At 38.3% G+C, this 17,610-nt stretch overlaps 1 protein-coding gene across 4 annotated transcripts in view; it reads left to right on the plus strand.

The window, feature by feature from the left end:
* Nucleotides 1-17,610, plus strand: part of KANSL1 (KAT8 regulatory NSL complex subunit 1) — a 185,758-nt gene that overhangs the window by 153,003 nt on the left and 15,145 nt on the right. For all 4 annotated transcript variants that reach the window (XM_064270984.1, XM_023553779.2, XM_064270985.1 and 1 more), the window contains one exon: nt 16,189-16,360. In XM_064270984.1, coding sequence (XP_064127054.1) covers nt 16,189-16,360 — 172 coding nt within the window. The remainder of the gene's footprint in view (nt 1-16,188; nt 16,361-17,610) is intronic.

Raw genomic sequence — 17,610 nt, forward strand, 5'->3', positions numbered from 1 at the left:
TATTGGTGAATGACAGTGAATTTATATTTATTGTGGTAAGATTTACTTTAAATTTTCTAAAGAAAACAAGAACAATATATTTCTGGGTTAATTCCAGTTACCTTTGTGATCACCCTTCCCACCCACCAAAAAGGATAGGTTCTGGTGTATTTACCAGCCTACAGAATGTTTAAAAAAAAAAAAAAGTTTAATGTCAGTGTTACCGGCTTATCTGCATTTTAAATTATCTGTATTACCTTCCAAAACCAACTGTAATACTCACTTTAGGGATCCCATTCAGTTACTGTGTTTTGATCGTGACTGGAAATTTATTCTATCAAGTTCAACCAGCATTTCTGGAATTAGCCTGTCTCTTACAGTTGAGGTGTGCATTCAGTGTAATAACATTTTTTTTTTCTCCTGAAAGGTTGTTTTTATATCATTGATGCATCTTACATGCAGTGATTAGAGCAAAGCGTTCAGTAAGAGAAACTTGCTGGAAATGAGAATGAGGCCTATCAGTAGGTAATGAAAGGCCTTGCTTGAATGCCCAGACTGTTGATTTAGATTTTATCCTCTAGATTTTAGGTTTTTGAGCAAGCTAATTTTGAGGAAGATAAGTCTGGAAGTAGTCTTACACTTATGATGGATTGGCGCAAAAGAGCCTGGAGGCAGAAAGAGAGACTAACAACAGTAATCCAAGAGGAAATAATGGTCTGAGAGCTCTGAAGCTCTGAATATGGAATAGATTTTAAAGGTAGTCCTGGGAAAAATCACTAGGGCTTGTTAAGTGAATTGTCAGTCAGGGTTGGGAGGACAGAGAGCTTGGAGAATGGGAGAAGTAATGGTATCCTCCACAGAAATCAGGAAACGTCGGGGATGAAATTAGGACAGGGAATTACAAGTTGATTATATTGTACTTTACTATACATTTCATCCTCTTCAGGGTCTGGTATGGTAGACGTTAGCGAATAGCTTAAGCCAGTGAAGAGAAACACTCAGGTGCAAAGCTTTTAAAATTTAAAAAAAAAAAAAAAAAAATTTTTTTTTTTTTTCCATTATTTGACATTCACTTCTTGGCCAGTGACCTGCTGCTTCTGAAGGAGTTTTTAATTAATCTAAAATACTAGTTTCCAGATTTTGAGATGTCAGATTAATAAAATTTTAAAAACTTGCTTTTATTCTGTCAAGAAAAGTTGTTTTTAAGTAAATCATAGTACAAGCAGTATTTTAAAAAGAAAAAGAATGTAGTTTTATTAATAATTTGCTACAATGTTCTCATTCTCAATTTACTGTGGACCGTTGGAGACTTGTACATAGTTGGCAATGGGAACCGGCAGTGTTTGGGAATGAATGGTTGAAAAAGCTAGTTTTCTTCATGCTGATAGCCAGTAAAACAAATAATGCCCAAGTTTATTAACCTGCTCTGGAAATTTTTGGATTGGCCTTAATAGCGTTTATTTTTAATTTTTTTAAATAGCATTTCTTATGGTTTGGCAACATTCCAGCGTGGTTTTAGAGTTAGTCTTTGTATTGGAGTATAATTGTGTCATAGGAGGATTGCTTTGGGTTGAAATTTAAAGTTGGCTTTTGCAGAATTCCCAGTGGTTTTCTACCTCATCCCATTGTATTTTCTCATTGTCTAACACTTGAGGGATGACATTTACGTATAGGGCATTCTCTGAGGAGTGTACCCAGATTTTCCGTGAGCATAATCAGCGTAGATGAAGGTGCTGAGTTACACACAATTCTAGACTTCGTAGTTTTAATCTTACCTATTTAAACCCAGTGTCATGACATTTGTGGCTGAGGGCTGAAGAACTAAAGTTATTATGAATCAGTATTAAAAATGAATAATTTGGTGTCAAATGGGCTATGTTCTTGATTAAAAGGAAGCTCTTTTGGAAGACGTTGGAGGCCCAGCCTTTCAGTAGCAGTCGGACTTTTGGGAAGGAGCAGGAGTGCTATGTGGAAAATTATAGTTCCTCAGGAATTAAAACTACTCAAAGAGTACTCACTGAGAAATAACCCAGTGCCTAGAACTGTGACCTCTAAATTTTTATATTTGTATCAAAAAAACATATGTGAGTGAATTCTGAAAGGTTGAAATAAAAATAAGAGTCTCTAATATTTTATTTCTTCACATGAATGGATCTTCAGGAGCCAGTTGTGGAGTACACTTGGTCATAATAGAATTAGCATACCTATGAAAACGCCTTCAAATGCTAACAGTGAGTTAGGTAAGGCATTGATTTTCAAGTGCAAAAATGAAAGCAAAGGATTATAAACCATCCTCAAGCCCAAAAAAAAATTTTTTTTAATGCTTTGGACTACTGATATTCTGTGATTAACAGAGAATTATGAATGGAGCCTTAATCTGAAGTACAAATTCTTCTGTTAAGTATTGCATTGGATTTTTCATGGAATATTTCTTACTTCAGAGAGGATTGGCGTCGTTACAGTGTATTAAGGGCAAGTGGAATTTCTCCTTCAATTCTCAGTGTTTCCTGTTTTTTATATTTCCGTTAAATTGTGAATGAAGTTTTTTCTTCCATTTATTTTTTGTCAATATTACTTTGCTGTTGGTTTTTAAGTATTCTGTAATTGAACATTTTTCTGAACTCTTGAACAATTTTTCAGTTGATTATCTTTAATTTTCCAGGTAGGCTGTCATTGATCAGCAAATAATTTGATACCACTTACACACTTCTTACCCCATTTTCTTGTATAGATGCACTTTCAGAACAGTATTAAAAAATAGTTGGTAGTAGTGAGGCGTGCGTATGTCACTCTTGATTGTTAATAGCAAATACTTCTAGTCGTTCACTGTTTTTGATGTATGATAACTTGTTAAAAAAAATTGAATTGGGACACTTCATCTTTTACAGTGTTCTGGGAAGAATTTAAAGATTGTTGAGGAACTACTGTTTTCTTTAGAGGTTGCTGGAACTTAAGGTAAAACCTTCTGAGACCAGCACCTTTTTCACAGAAAATTGTCAGACTCAGATACTTTCAGATTTACACGTAGCATTTTATTAATATAATTCTTGATTTTTTAAGTCCTTTTATCTGTGGCTATACCTGCTTCTCGATTTTATTTGTCTATCTTTCCTTGGTTAATCTTGTCCACAGTTTCTCTGTTTTATTGGTTGTTTCAAAAATTAGTTCTTGGCTGTTAACTTCTTCCTGCTGCCTTCTCCCTCACCCCCTCCCCCGACTTTATTAGAATGGTTATTAGCTTATTTTTTTTTCTGTTCTTATGTAATAATAAAAGTATTTAACTTTTTGAATTTTCGTTTGAGTGTTGTTCTGATGGCATTCCACAGCCTTTGATGTGTGAAGCATTCTTATTACTGTGATTTGTAAATTGCCTTTGAGTTTTTGAGTTCTTTTCCTTTTTTTTTTTTTTTTTTTCCCAAGTGTGAAGAATTGAGTTTCTGAATTCTAAATGACTGGTTTTTTCTTTAGAAATCATGCCCTCCTTGTGACTTGTAGCCTTTGTCTTTATAGAATAACATATCCTGTCCCAGTAGTAGTTTTGATTTTGTTTTAAATTCTACCTTTTTTTGATTTTGTTTTTAATTGTGCTTTAGATGAAGGTTTACAGGGCAAATTAGTGTCTAATTAAACAATTAATACACATATTTTTTGTGACATTGATTGCCAACCCCACGACATGTCAGCACTCTCCCCTTCTCGACTTTGGGTTCCCCATTATCAGCTTTCCTGTCCCCTCCTGCCGCCTTGTCCTTGCCCCTGGGTTGGTGTGCCCATTTAGTCTCATTTTGTTTTCTGGGCTTGTCTAATCTTTGGCTGAAGGGTGAACCTCAGGAGTGACCAGTACTGCGTTAAAAGGGTCTCTGGGGGCCGTGCTCTCTGTGTTTCTCCACTCTCTCTCAGACCAGTAAGTCTTGATTTTTTTTTTTTTTAATTTTTATTGTGCTTTAAATGAAAGTTTACAAATCAAGTCAGTTTCTCACATAAAAACTTACATAGTCCTTGCAACATACTCCCAATTGCCCTCCTCCTAATGAGACAGCCCGCTCCCTCCCTTTACTCGCTCTTTTCACGTCCATTTCGCCAGCTTCTAACCCCCTCTACCCTCTCATCTCCCCTCCAGGGAGGCGATGCCAACATAGTCTCGTGTCCACCTGATCCAAGAAGCTCACTCCTCACTAGCATCCCACTCCAACCCGTTGTCCAGTCCAGTCCCTGTCTGAAGAGTTGGCTTTGGGAATGGTTCCTGTCCTGGGCCAACTGAAGGTCTGGGGACCATGACCACCAGGGTCCTTCTAGTCTCAATCAGGCCATTAAGCCTGGTCTTTTTATGAGAATTTGGGGTCTGCATCCCACTACTCTCCTGCTCCTGCAGGGATTCTCTGTTGTGTTCCCTCTCAGGGCAGTCACTGATTGTAGCCAGGCTCCATCTAGCTCTTCTGGTCTCGGGCTGATGTAGTCTCTAGTTCATGTGGCCCTTTTTGTCTCTTGGGCTCGTAATTACCTTGCATCCTTGGTGTTCTTCATTCTCCTTTGATCCAGGTGGGTTGAGACCAATTGATGCATCTTAGATGGCCGCTTGCTACCGTGTAAGACCCCAGATGCCTTTCTCCAAGGTGGGATGCAGATGATCTTTTTTTGTGGGTTAGAATTTTGTTCTGCATTTTCTTCAGCTCTATCTGGGACCCTTTATTGTGATCCCTGTGAGAGCAGTCAGTGGTGGTAGCCGGGCACCATTTAGTTGTGCAGGACTCAGTCTGGTGGAGGCTGTGGTACTTCTGGTCCATTAGTCCTTTGGACTAATCTTTCCCTCATGTCTTTGGTTTTCTTCATTCTCCCTTGCTCCAGACAGGGTGGAACCAGTAGAGTCTCTGTCAGACTAGCAAGCCTGGTCTTCTGTGCATGTGTGAGTGTGAATTTGAATTTTGTTCTACATTTTTCTCCAGCTCTGTTCAGGACCCTCCATTGTGATGCCTGCAAGAGCAGTCAGTGGTGGTAACTGGACACCCATCTAGTCGTTCAGGGCTCAGTCTGGTGGAGGTTGTGATAGTTGCGGTTCATTAGTCCTTTGGACTAGTCTTTTCCCTTGTGTCTTTGGTCATCTTCATTCTCCTTTGCTCCAGCTGGGGTGGGACCAGTAGATGTATCTTAGGTGGCCACTCATAAGCGTTTAAGACCCCACATGCTACTCATCAAAGAAGGATGTTGAACATTTTCTTTATAAATCATGTTATGCCAGTTGAGCTAGATATGCCCCGAGACCATGGTCCCCAGCCCTCAGCCCAGTAATTTGGTCCCTCAGGGAGTTTGGATGTGTCCATGATGCTTCCATGTCCTTGCCTTGGTCAAGCTGTGTTGACTTCCCCAGTATTGTATACTGTCTTAACCATTCACCAAAGTAACCACTTATCTATTGTCTATTTAGTGTTTTTCCCTCCCCTCACCTCCCCTCCCTGTAATCATCAAATATCTTTTTTTTTTTTCTGTGTAAACATTTTCATGGGTTTTTATAATAGTGGTCTCATATAATATTTGTCCTTTTGCGATTGCTTATTTCACTCAACATAATGCCCTCCAGATATATCATGTTTTGAGATGTTTCTCAGATTCATCATTGTTCTTTTATCATTGTGTGTGTGTTCCATAGTTTGTTTATCCATTCATCTGTTGATGGGTTAAAGTCTCTCTTTCTTGATACTGATAGTATATGTATTTTTTTGTGTGTTTTTCTCATCCATTTACTTTTAGCATTTCGTTTAAAGTTGCTTGAAACACCCGTGAAAGGAGATTTCGATGTGCTTGTTCATTTAGCCTCCTGGAATTTCTGTTTTGTTTCATTTCGTATTTAAACATGCATTTGGTTTTCTTTGATCTTATCTTGATGTTCTTGTGTTTGTTTTTGCCAGTGACTTTCTTAACTTTTATAAGTGAACTTTTTTTTTCTTAATTTGGGAGGCTTTTTTTTTTTTTTTTTTTCCCAATTTTACTTAGCGGAGTTCAGAATTGTCCCTCTATATTTTCAGTTTATATTAAAAATAATATGGGATCTTAAATTTATATTATGTTATCTTTAAAGATTAATTTTATATTCACTTTTAAAAACAGATAATACAATCAGTATTTAGGCTTTTTTTGATTACAACTGTTTTAATTGCTCACCAAAAGCCTTTTTTAAACCTTCACATCCCCAATTTGTTAGTTCTTAATTTGGAATTATAGTTCTTTAATGATTAGAGTGGAGACCCTAGGTGGTGCTTGGCTGCTAACTGAAAGATTGGCGGTTTGAATCCAGCAAGAGGCACCTCAGAAGAGAGGCCTGGTGATCTACTTCTAAAAAAAATGATCCACTGAAAACCCTGCTGAGCACAGTTCTCCTCTGACACACATGGGTCATTGCGACTGAGAATCTGCAGGCGGGGTTGCTTAATGATTAGGGCATAGTTGCAAGTAATATACTTTCTTTGTTCCTTGAATGACCTTATCTTGCTTTTATATGTGAGAAACAATTTGACTGTCTTTCAAGCTCTTAGATCATAACCTTTCTCCCACAAAGCTCTTCCCACTCTTCTGTTTTTGTTTTTGCATAGAATTAAGCAGATGCTAAACGCATTTTCAGTCATTTTTATAGAAAACTGAATTTTATCTAATCTGGGTACATGTGAGTTTTTGTTTTTACTTCTGTAAAAAAAAAAAAAGTCGCCGTTGAGTCTCATCTGACTCATGGCTACTCCATGTGTTTCATGCTAAAACTGGGCTCCATAGGGTTTTCAATGGCTGTGATCTTTTGGAAGTAGATCGCCAGGCCTTTCTTTCTTCCAGGGTACCTTTGAGTGAATTTGAACCACCAACCTTTTTTTTGGTTAGTAGCCAAGAACGTACCCATTTGCACCACTCAGGGACACATATATGCCTGTATTTAAGTATTTCTAGGATGTGTCTAATTGTAAGCTTTTGTTTTGTCTTAGAACAAAGGAAGCCCATTCTCTGCACTGTCCAATATGGTAACTACTATCCCTGGGTAGCGCAAACAGTTAGCACTTGACAGCTTGAACCCACCCAGAGGCCTTGAAAACTCTGTGGAGCAGTTTTCCTTTGTACACATGGGGTCACTGTGAGTCCACACCCACTCGAGGGCAGCTAACAACATCATTCACATGTAGCTATTTAAATTAAAACTAAATAAGATTAAAAAATTCAGTATCTCACTTGTTGTACCAGCCATATTTCAAGTTCTCAGTAGCCACATGTGACTGGTGGCTGCCATATTGGGCAGCACAAATATAGAATGTTTCCATCACAGCAAAAATGGAGTGTAGAGTGCTGTAGAGTTCTTCATTTAGCCCTGTCAAGTTTTCTACTGTGTAATACTTCTGAATTTTGCTTTGCTTAAGTTTGTAGTTGTATTTCTTTAAGTACACCATTTATTTATATGTAGTAGTTTTCTATCCTTTGTGTCTAGCTCATAGCACCTGCTTCACTACACTGTTGTGGTCATTAAATGAGATATGTGAAGTGCTTGGCACAGTTCGGGCGTACATAATAAGCACTCCAATGTTAAATGCTAACTTCTTTCTCATTGTTTCCATCTTTTTGACTCCCTCCATAGTGCAAAGGGAGAAGAGAATTAAATTTGCTGCTCACATTCTCTTATAATTTTCTTACATTGTCTGTTCTTGCCTTTATTTCCTCATAAGTAGATGATTTTGTGTGTGTGCACATGTGCACACACATGCTTTGGGTGAAAGCTTACAACTCAAATTAATTTCTCATTCAAAAATTTACATAGTTTTGTGACATTAAGTTGCAATTCCACAATTTGACAGCACACTCCTCCTTTCCATCCAGGTTCTCTGTGTCCATTTGTCCAGTTCCTCTCCCTTCCAGTCTTGTCATGCTTTTGGACAGGAGCTGCCCATTTGGTCTCACATACTTGACTGAACTAAGAAACATGTTCTTCGCGTGTGTTATTTTTTGTTTTATAGGCCTGCCTAATCTTTGTCTGGAAGGTGGGCTTCAGAAATGGTTTCATTTCCGGGTTAGAAGAGCATGAGGGAGCCTTAGTTTCGTGGGTTCTTGTAATCTCTGTCACACCAGTTAAGTCAGGTGTTTTTAATGTGAATTCACATTCTGTTCTCCATTTTTCTCCCACTCTGTCTGGGATTCTATGTTGTGATCCCTGTCAGGGCGGCCGTTAGTAGTAGCCAGGCACCATCTAGTTCTTCTGGTCTCAGGGTGGTGAAGTCTCTGGCTTATATGGTCCTTTAGTCCTTTGGGCTGGTATTTTCCTTGTGTCTTTGATTTTCTTCATCGTCCTTTGCTCCACTTGGGGTGGAACCAATAGATGTGTCTTAGGTGGCCGCTTGAACAGACACTTCTCACCAAAGTGGAGTGTAGAACATTTTCTTTATGGCTATGTTATGCCTATTGACCTAGATGTGCCCTGGAACTCTGGTCCCCAGGCAGTGCTGCTTCTGTGTATTCAGACTTTCTTTTCAGTTCATGTATTTCCTTTTTATATCATTTTGTTGCCCTTTTATTTTATCCTGTTGTTTTATAAAAGAGGCCATGTTATCTTTTACTCTGTTGGAAATGCTAAGTGTTTCATTGTTTGGCCAGATTTGTGTGATAGTTTTCCAGAACTATGTTCTTTCTGAATTTCTCAGATACGCTTCCTTTTTCTCTTGTTCTTCAATATTTTATTCAGAGTCCCCAAGGTTTGGTTTTTTTTTTTTCCTTCATTCTTAAAAAATAAGCTGATATATCCAGACTTTGGAGCTCTCGTGGCGCAGTGGTAGAGTTCGGCCCCTAACCAAAAGGTCGGCAGTTCGAATCTGCCAGCTGCTCCTTGGAAACCCTATGTGACAGTTCTACTCTGTCCTGTAGGGTTGCTATGATTGGAATCGAGTCAACGGCAGTGGATTCGTTTGTTTTTTTTTTTGTGTGTGTGTGTGTGTCCAGACTTTGTATTTATCACCAGAAAAGTTTAGTAGTAGCTGACCTTCATTTCCTTGTCTTTTCTGCTGGTAATAGTGGTTGAATCCTTTTCTCAATTCTGAATATGGAAGACGGGTTGATAAGTGCTATTCCCAGTCTAATTTTTGGGTTTTGACAATCTCATGCCTAGCATCCCTTTGCTCTGAAATAATTAATGCTGCCCTTTAGTCTCACTGCCTGATTTCTCTGGGACTTAGCACCACTGAATAATTCCTTAAAGTATAAAGAATAATGTAACAAACATCTATATAGTAGCACCCAACATGCTAATATATTAAGATAAAAATATTAAGATATAAGAGAGAAAATGACAGATGAACAAAGTTCCTTTTTTTCTCATCCCCTTTACCTCTTTTTCCCAGAGGTTATCACTGTCATGAATTTGGTGTGTATGTTCCCAGTTCAAGTATTCATATTTTTACTACAAATATATATCCATGAGCAAAATAACAATATTACATAGTTTAAATTTTTCATAAATGTCATCATTGTATACATATTCTGCAACTTGGTTGCTAACTTACCATTGTATTTTCAAGATGTCCACGTTGACATTCATAATTTTAGTTCGGTTTTTGTAAATATTCCACATTTCCTAACAAAAGACTGGCTGGCTGGGGGGCTGTATCTAAATCTATGTCTGTGTCCCATTTGTTGACTTCAAGATTCTAAATTTAACCCATATTGTAGGCTTATTAATTATGTTCAGATCTTCTGTATCCTTTGGTCTGCTTTTTGTTTTTGTAGGTTTGTCAGCTTCTCTTTGTAGTTCCTATTGACCAGTTTATGTATCCACTCTCCTGTTGTGCCTAATACAATGTCAGATTCCTCTGTTGTTAAGTTCTTAAATTTCCATTTGATTTTTTTTTTTAATGTATTTAAGGCCTTTGTGATCTTTTCTTCCATTTTTTCCCCCATATTTTCCTGAGCATATTAATCAGAATTACCTTAAAACCCTTGTCTGCTAACTCCAAAATCTGGACCGCAGCAGGTTTGTTTTTGTTTTGTTTTCAGTCTGTGTTGTATGTTTAAAAAAAAAAAATTGATGCTCTGATGAAGCCTTTCGCTAGAGAAGAGTCACCTTTTATCTCTGCTAGGCATGTAGAAGAGGCCAAACAACTTAATCCATCTAGGGACTGAGCTGAGTTGTGGCCTGGCAACAGTTTTGGTAAGGTTCTGTCCATCTCTGGTTCATTCTTAGTGCATTGTCTTGTTTCTCACCCATACTTCCAGCTGAGAGCGTGGTATGTTGAGTTGACCAGTGCCCTTCCCCCAGCGTATTCTGAACTTGAATTCTAGTCTCCTCATCAAGTGAATACTGCCAAAAGCTCCTCTGTACTTTTCAGAGGCTATTTGCTTAACTTCTTAGCCTTCTACCTTTCACAACTTAAGAATTTGGCAAATGCCTTAGAAGGATGGGAGCATGACATATGTTGTGCTTATTTCCCTGTCCTCTTTTCATTGGGAATTTGGCCCTTCAAGTCCTTAATGTTGTCCCTCTAGCCCTTCAAGCTACTAAAAGCACTGCTCATCTTTCTGTCACCAAGTGGTGGTCCTCTAATCAGGGCAAAGCTTAAATTCTAAGCATCTTTTCCAGAAATGGGCAAATGTCCCTAGGAAAGAAGCAACTGTAGAGTATGAGCTCACCTCCATGGTTCTTTCCTCTCTGGAATCTTAGCTCCTCAACGTTGTTGTTTTAGCATGTCTCTGATACCTCGAGAATTTTTTTTTTTAATTGACTTTTCTAGTTCTCAGAGTGGTGGTTTGATAGAAGCTATCAAACATACCCTTTTTCTTTGTAATTACTTGTTGAAAAAACTAGTTTATTTATCCCATAGTTTCCTGTGGCTTGCATTTTTCTCATTGTATTCCTGTGGTGGTATTTTCTTGTCTCTTGACATATCTAGCAATTTTTTTATTGAATGCTGGACATTTAATTTTATGGGTTTGAAACATGTACATTGTTATTTTCCTTTAAAGAGGCTTTATATTATAGGCAGTTATGTTAACATTAGGTTCAGTTTGTCCTGAGGCTTGCTTTTAAGCTCTGTTAAGGCAAGCAAGTAGAAAGTAACCTACTTAGTAGTTCAGCTCAGCTTCTAAACCAGAACCTTCCAGGGTCTCTGTCAAATGCCCCACACCCCTCTTGGCTGGTCACAGTTCAGAGGCCTCCCAGAGACTCTGGAAACCATTCAGCTCACGACTCCCCAGTTGCTCTTTGACCTTATGAGATTTCACTCTATGCATGCAGCACAGGCTGAGGGGATCTCATGAAGATTTCTAGAGTTCTTTCTGCATAGCTCCCTCTCAAGAATTGTGCCTTGCAATTTCCAGCCACCTTAGCCTCTGAACTCTGGTCTCTGTTTCCTCAACTTGATGAAACCACTGTGCTCTGCGTGGATCCCTCTCCCTGCTCTGCAGACCAAAATGGGCTTCCAGGCAGGAAGCCAGGGCAGTCATAGAGCCCGCCTCGTTTGTTTCCCTTCTTGCAGAGATCTTAGTTTGTGCTGCCTACTGTCTAGTTTTCTAGTTGGTGGGCAGAGGGTAAATCTGATTACTTTCACTCCATCATGCCCAGAAGCAGAATTCCTAGAGTATCATTGTTGTCTCTTCTAACATTTTATTTCGAAGTTACTCAAACAGCACAGCAAAGTTGAAGGAATTTTACAGTGAGTACCTGTATACCTACCTAGATTCTACAGTTAGCATTTACTGAGCTTGATTTATCATACATCACCCATTAATCCATCTTATTTTGGGTGCATTTCGAAATCAGTGCTGTTCCTCTGTCCCCTGCATTGCCTGAAAACTGGCAGTTAGATATAGTGGCTTGAACTTGATTTGAATTTTTGGCAGGAAAACATAGGTGGCATTGTGGTCTTATAAAAGACGCATAATGTCTTGTCTCTTTGTTTTTGTTATCAGCCACTTCAATAGGAATTGAAGAGTGGCGATATCCTACTAATGTTATTTCTGTTTTATTTATTAGTTAGAATATGTCCATAAAGAGTAAGTTGCCCTTTTCAACTACTTGTTTTACCCTGAGGTTTGTACAGAAAAAGGTATGATTGGTGTTTTTTCCTTTTATTTACTAGTTTCCAAAATAGTAAGTTCATTCCCTGTCATCCTCCAAGGAGCAGTCAATGAGGTGTATGAACTCATCAATTGAAACATATGTGGAGTATTTCAAGCTATGGTAGGGTTTTTTTTTTTTTTTTTTTAATGCTCAAGTTGTATAATCTTTGCCTAGTGGAAGACTGCTCCTCAGTCATTTTGAGGTTTCTTATTTCCCACCATTAATATCTAATCAGACTTGTGCCTTGAATTCTTCCAGGAGTGATCATCATAATTTGAGCTCATCGGTTCTCAACAATTTTGCCCTCCCCCCATCCTCGTACCACCTACCCCAGGAGACATGTGGCAGTGTTTGTAGACATTTTTGGTTGTCACAGAGGAGGGGAGTGCTACTTCATGGATAGAGATTCCAAGTAGAATGACCCATCATCTAGAAGTTTGCCTGCCATGTTGATGAAGTAGCAGAGAATCCAAAGTAACTGGTATAGAGTGACCTAGGAGAGTAGCAAGAAAATGAAGTCAGAAGGCATGGGAGTGACAGATGGTATAGGGTCTTGTGTGTTCCGTTTGTAAGGACTTTGGGTTTTATTCCTCAGGAGCTGGGGAGCTGTTAAAAGGTAACGAGTAGAGACTCCCATAATCTGACTGAGGCTGTAAAACAAGATTGTACTGAGACTATTAATTAGATGGAAGACCAGTTAGAAGGCTATTGAAACCTGTGTGGGAAAGACAGTATGGCTTGAACCAAGGTGGTTGCGGTTGAGGTAATGTGAAGTTGTCAGATTCTGGAAACATTTAGAAAGTAGAACCAATACAATTCCATGATTGAATATTGGATGTGAGAAAAAGAAAGGAGTTTAGGATGAGCCCAGTAGTTTTAAAACTGTGCACCTAGAAGTTGGGGAAGAGCAGGAGCTCAGTTTTGACATGTTAATTTTAGAGATGCCTGTTAGACATCTCAATGGGGATCTGGTTGAGTAGGCAGTTGAATGTACAAGTTTGAAGTTGTATTCATTGATGTCCTAATATTGAATAGTCTTGATGTCCAGGAATAAACCCCCACTTTTTCATACTAACCTGTTATATTTGTTGTGATTATTTTTAAAACATAAATGGGTTTATGCGTACAATTAGCTTGTTTCAGTGAGTGTGTGTGTCTCCGGGGCTTTGTGTACTTAACAAGTGTATCTGTAGGCTAGATTCTAGATGTGGCTTCAGGAAAAAAAAGGGGGTGTGAATTCAGTAATTTTAAAGTTGTCCAAATTGTCCTCCACAAAAGTTCTAAAATTTTATCCTTTAATAATGGTGTTAAGTATGTATTTTATGTACGTACTCCTGAATATTTTTATGTATTTTTGGTTTATATTAGTATTTTCTTTTATGATTTTTCATTCAAAAGTGAGACTGGTATTTAAGTTTATCGTGTATGTACACGATTGTCAGGTTTTAAATCAAGATTTTACTATTTTTCTAAAAGGAATGTAGAAGCCTTTCTAATTTCTTTATGCTAGCACCAGTCACTTAAATTGAACGGGAATTAATCTGTTCTTTAATGTTTTTTTTAAGTCTTTACTAAGAAAACAGATTAGTGTGAGTGCCTATGTATGTATTTTGTTTTCCTTGATTAGATGTAATACAGAAATATATAGAATTCAAACTTAGAAATGCATAATGTATAAAATGAAAGCCCTCCCAAATCTTCCCACTCCCCCTCTCTGCCCCCCCATGACAATCCAATCACGTTTAGGGCACACGCCCCCTTCCTACTTTTCCTTTCTCTGTATATTATAAATGTTTTATTTGGATAACATTACTGTGCCAGCATAGCTTGACAGCAGTAAACCTTGGGTATTTCTCTAGGTTAGCTTATAGAGACTTAGCTTATACTTAGAGAATGTTCCATTTTAGTGATAATTTTAAAGATATTTAAGACTGAGCAAGAATTTTTCTGTTATATTGCTGCCTTGCAGTTGTTTTTAATATAATTTCTGGGACTATATTCTAGTTTTATGTTTACATTTTTCCCGTCTTTTTCATCATTAGGCCAGGGTTATAGTTTATGTAGTTAATTATCCACCCTACTGATGATATGAGTATGGAAAGGAAGAAAAGAAAAACTCCCAAAGAACAGCCCTTAAATTTGTCATTTCTGGCCTGTATTTCCTCTGTTGGTAATTTCTGATTTTATCTTAATCTCTTTTCTTAGTTTTACTTTGTTATTCTTCCCGTATTCTTTTTACTCTACACCCCATGCATTGGCTGTCAGCTTAAGGGATATGCTCTATAGCCATAAAATGGAATGTTAATTGTCCCATATGGAGAACTAGTTGATGTCATAGATAAGTTTATCTCTCAAAATTTCTTACTTTGATTTTTTATTGTTTTCCTAATCTCTCTTTAATATTTAAAGTTTTTGGTGCAGTTTTTAGATCGTGATCAATTACCTAAATCCATTTACCTGCTGTATGGTATGTGGTTTCATTCCCCACCAATGTATGCCCTTTTCTTTTCACCTCAAAATGTTCACCTCCAGAAAGCCAGCCCTGATTAAATAGAGTGGAAGGGTTATTTTTTTCCCCCAAACAGTACCAGTTAATGTCGTCTACACAGTAGTGTGTTGTATTTAGTTGGTATCATTTCCTTTCAGCGGTATCTACCATTGCAGCTTATTAGAATTCTTCTTTTACTTTAGTGCAGTTGCCCAATCTAACTTTCAAAGGACTCCTTTGCACGCCACCCATCTGTGTGGGTTGCAAGGAGGAGGCAGTTGGGTAAGGTTGATAAAGACCACATTGTTTTCATGTTTATCTTTCTCCTATACATGTCCTAAAGGCAAACAACTTTCAAGAGAAGCCTATGCTGAAAATAACTGCAGCTTTAACATTTGTTAGAGTGTTTGCTAGCAGAGTTTTGGTGCCATCCTTTTGTCTTTACTAGGATACTACCCTTACTCCCAGGACCCTTTCTCATAGTGCTGTTCCCACAGGCAGGTCCCTTTAGGACTGTGTGCTGCCCAAATGACTTCATGGGTCATGCTTTGGAAAATGCCAGAATTGTTCTTCCTAACACTAGAACATAGGGATTCTGCATTCAGTGTGATGTGAAGTTTCCTCTTCAAATAAACCATAAAATTGTAAAATTTCTTTTTAAAAAAGAAAAGGAAAAAAAAAAAACAGAATTAAGCATTTTGAAGACTTAAATTAGAACATATTTTACTCTGGACTTGCTGGAGAGGTTATTGATTACCTTGCCGACATGTATACAAGGGAAGTTTAATGGAAATAATTTCTACCCTCTTGGAATTATGGAAACCCTGGTGGCGTAGTGGTTAAGTGCTGTGGCTGCTAACCAAAGGGTCAGTAGTTTGAATCCTCCAGGCGCTCCTTGGAAACTCTGTGGATACAGGGTCCATATAGGGTCACTATGAGTCGGAATTGACTCGACAGCACTGGGTTTGGTTTGGTTTGGTTTTGGAATTACAGTCGAACACAAAGACTATGAATGTGAACACCTCACCATACAAAATTTGTTTTCATTGCTTAAATTTATTTTCATTTTATTAGTTTTACAAAATAACAGTGGAGTTTAGAGTTTGGGCTAAGTTAAAGGGTTGACTATATAGTTCAGGGAAACTTTGCACTCTGAGACCACTGGAAAGTCTTATGGGGAGGATACGTGAAAAGAAGAGGAGAGATGTGGTTGGTAACTGAATGCTCTTAGGTGAATGAAGTTGCTGGTTGGGAAGAGAGCAAGTCATGTCCCACTGAAAAACAGGGACCAGTTACTCACCTTCGAAGACAGTTGAAACCCATCAAGGGGGTGAAAATGTGGAGGCTTTGTGAGGTGTTCTCAGAAAGCACAGTTTCAGTAGCTTTAAACTCACAAGTCTGATACCTACGTGACTACTTGAGGCTTCAAGTAAATGTATTTAATCATTGAAAAAGAAGCACTTTTACTTACTTTGAACGGTCAGTGTGTTAGAGAAGCAGCCTCTTTAACATATTTTTTTAACAAGCTAGTCAGACCTCCTGTTAGCAGCGCCATATAACTTAGAAGGGTTTACCAGATCTTTGGTGTAATGAGCAGAGAGCTGGGTTTTTACCAGATGCCGAATATTCAGGGTTTTTGTTTGGCTTTTCACAGGTTCACCGGAACAGCACTGTCCGCTCTGGCTGTGATGTGAATCCCTCCTGCGCACTGTGTGGTTCAGGCAGCATCAGCACCATGCCCCCTGAGATCCACTATGAGGCCCCTCTGTTGGAACGTCTTTCCCAGTTGGACTCTTGTGTTCACCCAGTTCTAGCATTTCCAGATGGTAAGAAAAGCCATAGAATGTAGTCTAATGAACGAAACTTAAGAAGGTTTCAACTGAATGAAAGTCAGCCAAGATCCTCGTGCAACCCAGATACTATCAAGGCATCACTTTCTGTCAGCAAAGCTTCCCTTGGAATTTTGCACACAGTGAGCAACAGAGCCACCAGACCTGAGTGTGCTCCTAAAAGGTTGCAACTTCCAAGAGAGAGATTTCCCCTTAACCTTTCAGGTGGCCTAGAGGGGCCTGGAGTCAGTTGCCTCTAGCCATAAGCAACCTGACCATTTGCCCCAGTATATCTTTAAAAAGTATCATCTGTTTATGCCATGATGTAAAATAAGATGGAGCAGTACTTTTCTAAAAGAATATCTTCATTTTGGGTTGTGCATACTCCTAGGGTTACATGACAATTCTCCAGGTGTACAAAAGCACAGGTCCTCAATAGTACCATGTACTGTTTTTTTCTGAAGTTATCCTGCCTTAAAAGTCTCTGTGTCTGCCATTTCTCCTTTCTCAGCTTTCTCTCTTCATGCTCGTTCTTCTCCCACTGGACAAAAGAAAGGCATTCCTCCTACTCATACTGAGTCTCACCGTGGGTCTTGCCCCAGAGTGTTAGAAACCTGGGAAACTGGGGACACCAGACAACGGGACCGTTTCTATGAGTTCATGGCTCCCAAAGGAGGATCCTCTGGGAGCTAAGGAAAAAAGAGTTTTGAATTAAAAAAAAAAAAAAAGATGGGGGTACCTTGTTTTGTCTAGATTACAGATCATGGCAAGGTTCTATGCCTTATCTGTCTATCTTAGAATAAATATTAAGAGAATTAATAATTGAAGTTAGACTTTATTCTGACTAAAGGCTAAGTAGGTTAAATGGCAGGTTTTTCCTTAGAGTAATTGAGCTAAATATACCTGCATGCCAAGGTTTAGATAAAAAATATTTTTAAGGCATATATGTACTATGTAGTATACTAGAAAATAAAACCTTTGTAAGTATCTGAGGTAGTGGAGTTCTTTGTTCTTTTTTTTAAATTACGTTTCAAATGGTAGTACATGAGCAAAAAACATTATGAAACCACTGCCCTAGATAGAATCATTTCATTGATTTTCAAATAACCTCATGATTTGACCCCAGCTTAGAGAAAGTACACATTTCCTCTCAAATTGCTGTCGTATCTTGTCTAAATATTATGGCTAGTTTTATACTTGACCATTTTCTATTACTAGATTTTAAGCTCCCTAAGGATAAAGGACCA

Source organism: Loxodonta africana, chromosome 18, assembly GCF_030014295.1.
Source record: "Loxodonta africana isolate mLoxAfr1 chromosome 18, mLoxAfr1.hap2, whole genome shotgun sequence".
Classification (NCBI taxonomy): Eukaryota; Metazoa; Chordata; class Mammalia; order Proboscidea; family Elephantidae; genus Loxodonta; species Loxodonta africana.